Here is a 14,854-nt window from a genome sequence, read left to right as displayed (position 1 = left end):
AGTTCAAAGTAGGTGACCCGGTACGCGTTAGCAAGTACAAGAAACTTTTTGAGAAGGGTTACACACCAAATTGGACAACCGAAGTGTTTAAAATTGTTAAAGTGCAGCGTACTAATCCCGTAACCTATCTACTCGAGGACTATCGCAAAACATCTGTCGCTGGAGCGTTTTACGAGCACGAGTTGCATAGCGCGAATTATCCGGACGTATATCTCGTAGAGAAAGTACTGCGCAGGAGGGGTGACGAGGTTTACGTAAAATGGCTGGGATTTGACAATTCGCACAACTCTTGGATACATAAGGACAATGCAATTTAATTCATACAAATTGTATTTATTAATTACTCAAAAATTAAAAAATATATAATGTGTACAACAAATAAAAGTATTTGAAATATTACAATATACATGAAATATGTGAAATACAAAATCTTTATTAATACATCCTTTCCGTTCCAATATATGAAATACATACACATATGTTACATAACATATCGCACATACATTATATTACATTATATTTTATAAGGGTATCTGATAATGTCCCCATGGTAATGTGTCGGTCGAATCAGGTATGATATACCGCTTATCGTCGTACGGACTTAGAGCAATTTTTGTCTCGCAGATGGTGTATACTTCATGCAATTTCGACCTAATACATGACTGACTACGTGTCATTTCAATCTCGTCGTTCAGGCACCGCGTATAATCGTCGAATGTTATCGTTCTCGCGACAACGTTACTTTTGACACCTTTAACCTTTTTTGTATCTTTCTTACCATCCACTCGCAAAGCGTACATTTTTGCTCTGAGCCCGACGAATTCGGTCATTATCGTACCGTTATTTTCATCTTTCATTAGACCTGGCACCTTTTTATTCACAAGCGGTATACCGTACGCGTTGTCAATTGGATAATCGCTCGTATCGAATCTAGCGATATCGTGTTTCATATTTTCATACACGTCTTCGCATTTAATATGGTATATTAAACTGTCGGTGTCAGTGTACATTATCCGGCATCTTTCACGATAGAGCGGTGACATGTACTCGTAGTGAAATTCGTACAGACACACTTTCGATATTTCGAGTATACACATACCAACATAGATTGGTTTGTTAAATTTTACTTCGAGTTTACGTAATTCTACGGCAATTAAATTTTCCGAAAAGATGCTTCTACTGTGAAAATTTGGTTTAGCAATCATCGCCTCTGCACCGTATCGTCCATCCCACTTTGTCAATAATTTTACATCTACATGATTTCGAACGTTTTCCATCGTTTTGCCAAATACCGCGTTGTTCATCAATTTGTACAAATTTTTCTCAAAATCATTTTTCGCATGTGTTCTAAATTTTGTATTTAGTTCAATGTAATCGCGGAGCCATGCGGATTGAGTGAATTGTAATACGCGATGTATTTTTGTAACGCGAAGGCCGTGACGCGTGCACTGTTGCAGGTTGCGGTAGTGTATGACATAACGCTTCTTATCATATAGCGTTGCGAGAAGCTTATCTTCCCGCTTGCCGAGCGGCTTGTCGCGCGTCGGGCAAAACGGTAGGTCAGTGTGCATGTCGTGAAGATGTTGCGGATATTCTAAATCTACTTCGAGGATATAGCCTGTAGGTGAATCGAGCGCTATTGACGAGATGTCAAAATTAGATACATCGTCGACCCATCGAAAATCGGCATATGGCAACAGTTGACACATTGCCCATCCGTACAAATTATTTACATCGAAATACATAAGGTACGACCATGGTTTCGACGGATCATACGATTGCATGTACTTGTTATTAGCATGGGCGTATCTTCCTGAACATTGACTTAGACCACCGCGTATACCCCGTTCAATAAACATAACCATATCGATATCGGTAAGCAGTTCGAAATTTACGCGTGTATGTTTTAGCATCGCGTCCCATGTATACCCAGGAAGAGTATAATAATACGCAGGATCGAGTCCGTAACTCGCGATGCAAGTGTCGCGAAAGTTTTCAAATATATCTGCCAACAACAAGACATCAGTTTTTAAGTACAGATCGCTGTATTCACCCAAGGTTTGAATGGAGAACTGCTGCCACACGTTGACGGCATGTGCGTAGTCGTTCTCGGATACAGTGTCACTGGTTAAAGAACTGTAAAACGATTCGCGTGGTGGTAAACGCGTGTCCTGCAGCCTGTCCACGCAGTCAATGTACTCGTACGGAAAGACACCTTTTCGCGTTAATAATTCAAAATTGTTAGCGGATAATGCGGAAAAATTGGAACGCAAAATTTTTAACTTATCCTTATTCAAAAAAGATGCCAATTTGTCAAGACTAGCACTGAGAAATTTGTATGAATCGATGAATCGTAATTTCATGCTTTCCGATCTTTATCGTCGTCGGTACTATTGACAGTCTTCGTAAATGAAATGTATTTTTCTTTTGTTATTGGAAGCACATCTACGCGTCCTTCATACGCGGTAGCTATTTCTTTTATGATAAAATGTGCGTCATAGCCGGATAGATTATGGAAAACTACAGGAATGACATAAGAGTCTTTGTAGTTTAGATTACAGTTTGAGTGCGCGGAACCCCTGTATCGCCCGGTCAGATGACAATGATCGCGTACGCGTGTATCATCCGGCCCAAACGGTTTTTCGCAAATGTGACAATGCGTGGCGCTATGAAATTTTTCCCATTCATCTTGCGTTAATTTTGTCATGTGGACATTATCAGACAAAATACCCTTTACACGATGCGCTAAATTTTTAAGTTCTTCGGCGAACCATGAAACGCAATCGATACTACGGCGAGAATTATACGCGGATAACGAGTTGTCGTACGAACATTGCACGTAATACCCAACGCTAAATACCTCGTGATGTTGGGAGTATGACGCATGTTCCGGCGTCTTCTTCAGCACACACTCCAAGTCGGCGTACACCACGAAGGGAAATCGCTCCTTTCTGTTGTAGTTGTCGAAGTCGAGCCACTTGTCTTTATCGCTTGGTAATCGGATAGCGCAGTCGTTCATTTCTCGACAGTCTGCAATGTGAGCCTCCAATTTTTCGCTCAAATTAAAGAAGTGTAAGCATCTGTGAAAAAAAATTACAATTTTATTTACAATTTTATTTAAAATTATTATGTAGTTTGCAATAAATATACATACCGATCGCAGATATATTTTTGACCATTGTGTTTGCTCAGTTGCGTGCTGACAAGCCGGGATAGATTTTTTATATACGCGAAATGCCCAACGCTGTCGTCCTCCTCCACATACAGCATATTTACATGTTTTTCTCTCTTCCGATCGGTGAGCTGTATCGGAAGAATAGATAATTCCTTCTTCCTCTCAATGCCGTAGACGTTGATTGAGATGTTATTTGCCAGTTCAAACTTTTTAATTTGGTTCAACGTCATCGGAAACTCAATGTTTTGTAAATTTAGCACTGTCGTATAGTGTGGATATGACGATGTTCTCTCACTATATTTTGCAACTGGATGCAGAGCGGCCACCACTGACCATGCGAAACATGCATTGTCCGTTGATCGCACGTTCACCACTGCTCTCTTCGTCACAATTTCTCGCGGTAAGTTTAGATAACACCCCGCGCGCATAGGATTGCACTTGTTGACGTTGACCGTAAGATCAAGGATTCGTGACAATGCCCATCCGCTATCACGTTCCTGAAACTCTTCGAGAGACGCCAATGTGGATTCGATGACATGCCGCTCATACCACTCGTGTAAATCGGACGTGCGAAAGAGTTCATAATTTCGCGTGTTAATGCTTTTGTTGGAGCGCTTATCACCTGTCACAAATTCACCGTTGAACACGGTATTTACTTTTGCACAGTTGTGTATTTTTATAACATCTTGCACTTGCTCGAGTACTACACTACTAGCGTCTTCCAAAAATTGTCGCGGTTCGATATAGTCTGCGTTAATCACCGCACCTGTCAGTATCCGATTTTCGAACGCGGTATCAATCTCTCGCCAAACGAGTCTTCCCGTGTTATTATCGCTACTGTAATTACCGCCACTGTAATTACCACCACTGGGTATAAACTGTCTCTGCAATCGAGTCTTTGCACCCTCGAGTCGCGCGATTCTAGCAACCAAAGATTGTCTATATCCAATGGAGAGTCGCGGACGCTTGATACGACTGCGTTCTTCGAGCAGTTTGATAAAGTCCTCGCAGCGCAGCGCCCATTCAAAATATTCGCCCAAGGTGGTGACTTGGCGGGACCACTCCAACAGGTCGCGTTCGTTCTGCTCGATGTTTTCCATTATTTCTTTTATTCACTATTATACCACTAACACTTCTAATACAAGAAAGTAATCACTAAACTTTTTTCACCGCTGCATCTATGCGCTTTCAAATCGTACTATGGTTTGACGCGCTCTCATCCTCCTTATATATATTTCACCTAATTCTATCTTTTTTTCTAACATTTGGCGTATCTCAAAAGATAGTTTCCCGAGATATCGGTTTTATGGATAGAGGAGTAAGGACACAAGCTGCCGAACGTTGGCGCCGATACGTTGCATTCTTCCTTAACAAATATTAAGAAAAATGTTTCGCTCTCGTTTTTATGGGAGATTTTCCGCGAGGGTACAAAGCTGCCGAACGTCAACGCAAATAGGTAGAGGCCTATTAAATCACGTTTAGACATGTTCGTCGCAGCGTCAGCCCTAAAATCTTCATTCCTTTCCTAATGATAAAATGTCTATAAAATGAAAAACATAGTTTTAATGGATTCTAGAACGCTCCGTTGACGAGCAGCCGGACATCGGCGCTTCCGTAATAAAATTATATTAACGAGGGTACAAAATTGTTAATCATCGACGCTTGTTCTATACCTTTTTGGGGAAAATGTCTAAGAACCCTCATAAAAAAGTCGTAAAGATACCATCTACAAATATTGCACTCAGAAAACTCCCCCTCCTTTGTCGAAACATCCCCCTCCACCCGCGTGACGTCAGCCCCCGCGCCAACGAGATACCCCCGCCCCGCGTGACGTCATACCCCTCGCCACGGAGAACCCCCCGCGCCCCGCACCCCCCTCAGAGCCCCATGGGTTAGAACTCTCATAGTATCCCTACTTTTGCAAGATCGGCCTGCTTCAGGATCAATGGGCCTCTAGGTCTGGCTGGTATATCCGATTGATATTATGCCGGAATTTCACTGAGAATTCACACTGAGAATTCTTTCGCGCACTAAGTGTTGCGGTGAAAACCCAAGGAAAATTGTAGTTGTTCGACGAAGAACGATAAGTGTCGCTCCGCAGAGAAGTTCGAGTTTATATCCAGGTTTTTGCCCTCCGTTCCGCTTTTGACAAAATCCTGCGAATAGAAATTCATAATCGCGTTTTTAATATTTTTACTTTCCCTTTCTATGGGGAGCGTTGCAAGGATCGACGAATCAAAAGTTTAGTGCAGGCGTCTGCGAATCGGAGCTCGCTTTCCAAAAACGGGGATGTCTCGAGATTTCGATATCGGCGGCGGTGTTTGTTGTTAGTTTTTCCTATATCGCGATATTTGGCGTTCGTTAGTGCCGCTTTTATCGGCGGGTTCTCGCTTTATTGCGCTCACGTGCGGCTTAGAGCTTGTTTGTTGAGAGGCGATGCGTGTGGCATCTTTTTAATGTTTATATTTCTCGCCGCTTCCTCGCGAGAATACCCGCAGGTGTGCTATCTTATTTCGCACACTTTCGTTTTCATTATTTGTTTTCCCCTAACCTTACCAGGGAAGGATTTGCTTTCGGCGCGTTCTCGCCGTCGTAGTGTTTTCCCGATTTGTGATTTTAACTTATTATTCGCGAGGATGTCGGCAAGAATCCGCTTTCGGCATCTTTCCGCCTGGTCTTTTTTATTTACCGATTTTGTAATATTTATCGGTCGCTCACGATATCTGCAGCTGTCCGTTTTGCTGGGCACGTTTTCGTTTTATTATATACGTGCCGCTTAGATTACTATTATCTCTTTTCTTCCTTTTTTATTTACCTAACAACAAACTTCGCCTTGGTCGTGGGAAAGAAAAGAATCGTGGAGTCCGCCGGACGTAACATCAGGAAAGAGATTTTTGAAAACAATTTTTTCGAATAAAACGCATAGTTCGATTCTGGGCGACACAATTCTAGAATCAAAAATATCATACGAAATGTTGGTAACATTCTTACTCATTTCTAAATAAATGACTTCTATTTTATTTCTTTAAATAAATCTATTTTATTTCTTTAAATAGTTTTATTTACAATTTTTATACGTGTATCTAAATCTATATATTAATTTAGAATTCATGCCAAATGACTTTATTAAAATTAACCTACATATATAAAAAGAGTCAAAATTAGGTAACTTGAGGTTTGCCTGGCCTTTATTAAAGATTCATTATTGAAAAATTATTCAGTGACATATTTTAAGATGTATCAAGTTTCGAATCCTCATTTCGCTTAAAAATATATCTCATTTTTTTATTGTTCTTGCTATTACAATTTGATAAATTTTTCAATGTTACAAGATTTTAATTTGATACATATCTTTACATGTGATTTTATACAATGTGGCGTACAAATTTTGAATCTTTTACGATTATTATTTCCATCACTTAATGCAAAAATGCATCAAAATTATTTACTTTAAAGGAACCATCGATGTGTCTTTGGAAGTATTTATGCAAATTAATATCACCTAATAGTAAATAATGTTTGCAGAATCTATTTAAAAAAAGCATATGTTTTAAGCGCTCTTCAATGGCACCACTTGACATAAAGTAAACCATCAAAAGTCCCTCATACGTATATGTTGTACGGATTGAAGACAAAATTTTTCTTTGGCTTGATCTTAATATATTTACGCAGACATTTGATCGCGAACTTGAATATCGCCTCCGACATTATTTTCTTTGGCAGATAAAAAATTATAAAATAAAAATATTGGGTAAAATTGACAAAAGAGACATATTCAGAAAAGAAAGTCAGAATAAATTACAACTAAAATGAATAAATTAATTACAACAATTAACAATAATTGTAATTTAAAAAGATGTTAAATACAAAATATAATGTATTAAAATTTTTTTGACACTTATTTTGCAAGTGTATAAAAAAATCTTTATTATTTCTTAAATTTAATTTTAAATTCGAGATACAACAAAATCAAAAATATAAATGTCATGATAATCGAAAAAGAAATAGAGAAATAGACTCGTAAATATATTCTTACATATGTTTACTAACCCATCTACAACCAAATTTTTTAAAATATGTAACGAACTTGAAATGTTGATTATATTTCTCGCAAGTAAAATAAACACAATTCAAATTCGGTCGATTACACAAGACACAATAAAAAATTGTTGTTTTGTTTCAGAAACTAAAGTAGGTGTTTCTTGTAGATTTTGAGTCCCTGAATCTGAATCTGTAAAACAATATCCATATTTTTTCGTATTACGCCTAATTTCACTTGATAACGATGATTTATTAAACATTTTATTATTTCATTGATATCATTTATCGTCGCAAGGATATCATTTTGTACATTTTGAGAATCTATTTCCGCACATCCAGTCGAAAATTTGTTTTATTTTCAGGAAAGAGATTTTTGAAAACATTTTTTTTTCGAATAAAACGCATAGTTCGATTCTGGGCGACACAATTCTAGAATCAAAAATATCATACGAAATGTTGGTAACATTCTTACTCATTTCTAAATAAATGACTTCTATTTTATTTCTTTAAATAGTTTTATTTACAATTTTTATACGTGTATCTAAATCTATATATTAATTTAGAATTCATGCCAAGTGACTTTATTAAAATTAATCTACATATATAAAAAGAGCTAGAGGTAGCGCTTAGGAGAGAAAGAGAGAGCGCGAGGTGAACGTGAGAGACAGAGATAGCGAGAGGCGCACGCGAGAGATGATGCAGTGAAGGAGAGCGCGAAGTGTTCGCAAGAGAGAGAATTTTTTTTTTAAAATAATGTTTTTTTTCAATATTAATAATAATAATTCTTTTATAATAATATTCTTAATATAAATGGGGGAAAGAGAGGAATTATTCTAAAGTAAAATATGTATTTTTATATTTAAAATAATTTTTTTTTTTTATTCATAAAATAGGTATGTGTAATATTTATAATTTTATGTTATTAAAATTAAAAATTAAAAATATATGATTATTAATAATATGATATAAAATATAAAACAATAATACAATGAAATATTAGAAGAATATAATATTAAGAAGGCAATATATGAAATAAAACAAAATAAAAGATGAAATGTGAAATTGGTTGTGGTGGCCGGGCGTCAGCGCTGCGGGCGGTAGGGCGACACTTCTGCATAACAGAAAAAAAAAGTTTTTATTAATAAATATTTTAATAATTTTTAAATTAAGAAAGAAATATTTACCAGTCCCAATATTCCACCATAACAGGTTCGGGAGGATATGGCTCCTCGCCGAACAATTTGCGTAGACAGCACACATCGTCCCATTCACCGTAAGGGACCTCTTCCTCCGTGTCACCCCACAGCCGGTCATTGTAATAGCGGTCGTATTCCCGCCCTATCCGCACCCGCCTAATATGCACCTCACGCTCCGAATCATACCACAAGTCGTGAAACTTGGGCCGATCATCATGACGCTCAATGTTTTCAAAATTCATTTATTTTTGTATTGATTCACTTACTTTCAGTCACCACACTTAGCACGGTGATAGTTCGAGACTTTGTGATGAACATCGTGGATACAGATCCGCTCTCCGCAAGCTTCAGCCCTATCCCTCTCAAAATTATCGCAAAGGAATATCATAGTAATAAAATCGAGCGCTATCTGTTTATAAAAATTCGAGCAGCCGAACGTTGGCGCCGATACGTCGCAATTCTTCCTTAAAAATATTAAGGAAGATGTTTCGCTCTCGTTTACGACCGATTTTCCGTGAGGGTACAAAGCTGCTGAACGTCAACGCTTTTACATTTGCACCTATAAATAAAGTTTGACATGTTCGTCGCAGCGTCGGCCCTAATCCCCATTCCTTTCCTTAATATCCCCATTCCTTTCCTTAATATCCTAATGATTTTATGGACATTTAATGGACATTTTGTCCATAAAAATGAAAAAAACATAGTTTTATGGCTTCTAGAGCGCACCGGTTATATATTCGAGCAGCCTGACATCGGCGCTTCCGTAATAAAATTATACTATCGAGGGTACAAAATTGTCAATATTTTTGTTCGCTTATTCTATACCTTTTTGGGAAAATGTCTAAGATCCCTCATAAAAAAGTCGTAAAGATACCATCTACAAATATTGCACTCAGAAAACTCCCCCTCCTTTGTCGAAACATCCCCTTCACCCGCTTGACGTCAGCCCCCGTGCCAACGAGATTCCCCCCGCCCCGCATGCCTTCAGCCTCCGCGTCGTCGAGATCCCCCCCACCCCGCATGACATTAGCCCCCACGCCAAGAGATACCCCCGCGTCCCGCACCCCCCTCGGAGCCCCATAGGTTAGAACCGGCATAGTCCTACTACTATTATTTTTTTAAAAATATATATTATTATTATTTAATTTAACACCTCGACCTAATTATGGTGTACACACATATTAATGGCTTTTACCAATGGATTTCAACAACATTTGGCAACCACAATACTTACTTATTGAAAACATGGTTGAACACAAGAAAGAAGATCTGTATAGTGAGACAACAACTAATATTTCTAATAAGATGTAGAAAATACGATCTACTACCACCACATATTAATAATCTAAAAATCAATTCCGACTTTTATAGTAATAGTGTGAATAAGAAATTCAATAATAAGTTAACACGATTTAAATTTCAAATATTGAATTTTGAAATCAACGATAAGAATTTTAACTTGAATTTTTTAAAAAATTAATTTATTCTACTGAAGAAAGACTCTTCGAACCTTTACCTGCTGACGTTGTAAACAGATTCATTACATTCAACAAACACAAGATTTCTTACCTTAATTACAATAAAAAGATTACTTTGATTAATAAATTCAATAACTTAGTACTAAAAAGAAGAATACCTCTCAACCCTTTGGTGAATATTGACAAATCTAAATGGCTGGTGAATATTAGCAATAAAACCATCCCACAATCTGTTAATGAATTTTTATGTCTAGGCGAAAATTTTGGTTTACCAATTAACACTAGAGATAATAAAGATCGGGTTACTTCTTTATTAGAGATTGTTAAAAACGTAGAATCTAACTATCAAAAAATACCTACACAAGTGATTGAAACCACACGAAACAATATAACTAACGCGATTCACAAATCTCTTTATAATAACAAACACATTAATTACTTGGAGAGATTTCTCACGAATAGATACTCACATTGTCAAAGTTTTTTGCGTAAAAATAATGATTTACTTATAACTAGGGCCGACAAAGGCCAAATTACGGTAATAATGAGTAAAAGTGACTACAGTGATAAAATGTATTTAGCATTAATTAAATGACCAGACGACTTACAATAAGGTCAAGAAGAACCCCATCCAACGTATTTCTTCTAAAATTAACACTGTTATTAAATCTTGGCGTGATAATAAACTCATAGATGACTTCACCTATAAACAACTGAATTGCATGAATGGAAACCTGCCGAGATGTTACGGGTTACCTAAGATACATAAAGAGAACGCCCCACTCCGAATCATAGTATCTTCTCTTGGTAGCCCGACATACAATATAGCGTACTATATCCGTAATAATCCGCGTAATAAAATCTTATATAATTCTATCAAAAAACCCAGATCTTACATTAAAGACGGTTGGTCTTTTGCTAAAATCATTAACAACACAAAAATCAAAGAAAACGATTTATTAATGTCGTTAGATGTGTCGTCATTATTGACCAACATCCCAAAAAATCTCGTCATTGAAGCTGTTGAGAAACGCTGGAGCGACATTTGTAAAAACACAAAATTCAGTCTGTCTCAGTTCATATATGCTATTGAAATAATCTTAGATTCGACAAGTTTTTCTTTCAATGGAGATTTCTATATGTAACTATATAACTATAATAAATAATATATAAATATGTATAATAATAATAATAAAGAAAAATATATATAGTGCGTGAGTAGTAGTATGTCAGCTATAGCGGGTCAAAACAAACCCCCATCACTCGACCACTGGCGCCGATCACCCACCACTCGGTCACTGACGTCATCCCCCCACCACTCGGTCACTGACGCCTGTTTTTGGTCGGATAAGTCAGGACTCCCCGCTGGTTTTCGATTAGATAAGACAGGGTCACACCTCATATCTGGTAGCGATATTATTATTAGTGATAATGAGGCACTTAAAAGTTAAACAATAGAAACAAAGGTCGGTGACGGCGTGATGAAAGAAATAACAAAATTATCGCACGGTTGAAGATTACAATAGAGCTTTACGAGAGTGTTTCGCTGTTAAAAGAAAAAAGGGAAAGAGTGGAAAGAAAATATTGCATAATTTAAATTAAAAAAAAAACACATTTATTCATGGTGATTTTACAAAAGTCAATATAGTTATTATAAGTATATACATAAAGTTCAAAATGTGTTAAACATGTTTCTCGCGAAGAAAAATTTTACAAAATAAATGTGCGATTAATCGATCATTAACTTATTACACTTAAAATTGCGGGAGAAAGACGTTTCATAAATTTTAATTTTATTTACAATTATAACAAAGTTATTACTAATACTATATACAAATACTTAACTATTACAATATTTCCAATTGCTTACCTAATAAATGTAAAAAATATTTGTAATCTATTTGAAAAGAAAGACGGAAGACTGAAAAAATACGAGAGAAAAGAATATTATTCCGATAAATAACCGTTTGGAACTGAATAACGGCTATTGATAAATCTACGTTTTACTAATACTGGTACGCATATTTTCGTCGCGTCCCGCGTTACAATTTCATGAAACGCAGAACGCAGTGCGCCGAATGGCGCTAAAACGCAGATTTATCGATGTCTCATCTTCGTCATCTTCTTTTTCTCGTGTTTTTTCTCGCACTAATAACAATTTTTTAATACTATTAAAATTAACACGTCGCGAGTTCTCGTAATTCAGAGTTATACCTTTAACTTTGCAAGTTTCATGTATACGTCCGTCTGGTGTTCGTACAATGTAGGCGTAAAATTTTGGACCGCCGGACATAAACTCCTCGATGTAGCTACCATGACCGTAGCTTTCGAGTTCGTCGGTCATATTGCCTAGAAAATTGCCTGTACTCGGTTCGTACTCATTCGGATTTCCTGTGCTTACGTAAATGCAAGAATCGGTATCGTAATATAATACACGACGATCTAAACGTTCCAGATATTCATACAATTTTAGTCGTGCCTGTGCAGTCGTGTATGCGGCTATCACGTTAGTTATCGGTGAGGGTACAACAGCCTCTCGTCGCTTTCGCCACGAAACATATATTACCTCGTCGTTTACAGATAATATATCGGATATCTCGTGTTCGGGACTTGTTAATAATATCATTAAACGCTGTTGCGTTTTAACGACTTCGGTATTTGGCAAATTGGAACGCTGGCCGAATTTTCCCCAAAATGAATTTAAGCAAAGCTTTGCGACCGAGCGTAAATCGGGATTCCGTGCGATGTTATGCTTATCGAGAACGATATCTTCGGTTTCCTCATACTCCCGTAGGTATCACTTTTTAGCGTCGTCGCCATCCCCACATTCGCTCGGCCACCCACTTGCTTCCTGTTTAAGCTGCAAAAATGAGTTTATATATTTAGCGAACAATCCGCCCTGACGTGTTTCGCGATTGTATCGACTAATTTTATATTGCCAAATTACATTTACTTTTGTCACGAGATAACCCTTTTCAAAGGCCTTGCGTAATTCGCAGGACACCCACGTACCCTCGAATTCGCGTTCGCTAGGACGCTTGTGCGTACATGCCGTCTGTGATAATGTTTCGCAGCAACTGCGACATAAAGCGAATAACAATTTTCCGTGCGCTCGATACGGGAGTAGCGGGTGAAATAAATCGCGTGGTGGAAGTACCGTACAACGTACGAGACCTTCGAGCGAGTCAAAATTATTCGGAGCTGATCCGATTAAAGCGGAGCATTCATCGCCGACATAAATATCCGGCCGATAGGAAAAGCTCCCGTCTTCAATACATACGGGTACAAAGAACATACGTCCACGTAACGTATTTTCTCAGCACCCGTGACTTTGTAAAGGGTCGCAATATTTCCCGTACGTCCACCGAAAAATGCGTCACGAGGATCGAGCGGTGCTGTTTCCACCATCGGATGACTCTCGAGAAATTCACGCATTTCGCGATTATCCCTCATTTTTCGATCGAAGGTACACTCCCACTTTTCCGTCACTAAGTATCCCCGTTGTCGAAGTCGCCACGTGATTGCGAGAGTTCGTTCGTATCGCGAGTCGATCGTGTCACCACGTTCCGTAGCCGACGAAAGAGACTTATCACGATTTATCGGGAAGCAAGTCGTACACCCGTGCCAAAAACAGCCGTGGAACTGTAGAACGTAGCGCTGTGTCGTCGCCTCCACCGACGTTTCATAATATCCGTCGACGAGCGTTCCATCAATCGTGCGATATTCTTGCCCGCGCCCAGCGTGGTTTATCGGATGGTCTAGCTCACGCTCCATCCATATTAACCATTGCAGAGCTTTACGTGAATGATTATTCGTTTTCCTATATCCACCGCGAGAAATAACTCCTATTTCATTTTCGCGCAAAAAGTTTTTACGAAAAACCGTCATACACGTCGAGGCAATAGTCGTGCATTCTTCAAATGGACATACATTACCGCGATCGATGAAAATTTTTCTAAATGCTATACAAGCTTGTCAAAGAATATCAACGTCGGTACGGCAATAACGCACAATCTCGCGTTGAAAATCGAATATTACTTTCTTTTGCTTCATTTCGGTGTGCCATGCAAGAAAGCGTTCGCGTATTTCTGTCTTCATATTTTCAGGTGAATAATAATGCACGGCGGGTAATGGTCCGACATACGATTGATTTTCGACAGTGTTAAATAAATGTGGAAAAATTCCTTTATCTGACGTATTCTTCAGCCCGAAAGCCTTCGGTAGCTCGGATAATCGCATCGGCATATAATTAACACTGTCGATGAACTCCGTATGTCCTATCGTTAATACCATAATTTTCGTGCCGTTCAAAATTATTTTCGGTTCCAGGTTATTCCGATTTTCAACTATATGCTGTAGAATAAATTGCGCGTCCAACGCTTTCGCATTATGTGCTATGCATATAATCTTCTTGAAACATTTCGTCCTTCGCGTTGCGAAATCTACGAATTGTTTCACCGGATTATGACGAAATACGAACTCTCTCACACCACACCAGCGACAGCGCACGGATATATCGTTGTTTTGCGCGCAAGTTTCGCAAATTTTTTGCGCGATGCAAAGTGTCGGAACGTGTTTTTTTTACGTACAACGTGCCTTCGATCGTCTCGTCCTGTCGCGTTTCAAAGTCGTAAAACACGAATGCGACGCGTTCTTTTCTACGTTCATATGCAGATTTGTTCGCTTCCACGTTATCAACTAAGTCTTCTTCTTCCTCCTCGTTAATTGTCATCGTCGCATCTATCACTCCTCGTTAATTGTCTATCGTCGCAGGCAGCGATGTCGACGTCGATGGTCCGACAGTGTAATTAACGTCGACACGAAGAGGTTGCATATAGCATAAATGATTTTGAGGTTGCGACGAACGACATAATCTGTAGTAAGAAACGCCGCATTCATGCTTCTCATTCACTTTAATTATTTTCCCACATTTATCGCAAAAACGTATCATGCTGCAAATACTT

The 14,854-nt window shown here is 38.2% G+C and overlaps 1 protein-coding gene across 1 annotated transcript; it reads right to left on the bottom strand.

The window, feature by feature from the left end:
- Positions 1-11,837: 11,837 nt before the first annotated feature.
- On the bottom strand, positions 11,838-14,622 carry LOC145946940 (uncharacterized). Its single transcript, XM_083056695.1, has 6 exons — positions 14,476-14,622; positions 13,889-14,243; positions 13,188-13,735; positions 12,844-12,945; positions 12,105-12,564; positions 11,838-11,974 (listed from the first exon to the last, which is right to left on the bottom strand). Exons 1-6 carry the CDS (start codon positions 14,620-14,622, stop codon positions 11,838-11,840), a joined length of 1,749 nt encoding a protein of 582 aa, XP_082912821.1.
- Between the last annotated feature and the right edge of the window lie 232 nt (positions 14,623-14,854).

This window comes from Prenolepis imparis, unplaced genomic scaffold, assembly GCF_030444845.1.
Source record: "Prenolepis imparis isolate NDT839.2.m4 unplaced genomic scaffold, iyPreImpa1.0 SCAF_30, whole genome shotgun sequence".
NCBI classification, from domain to species: Eukaryota; Metazoa; Arthropoda; class Insecta; order Hymenoptera; family Formicidae; genus Prenolepis; species Prenolepis imparis.
Note: the sequence above shows the minus strand (reverse complement) of the source record. Positions and strands in the feature narration are given on the sequence as shown.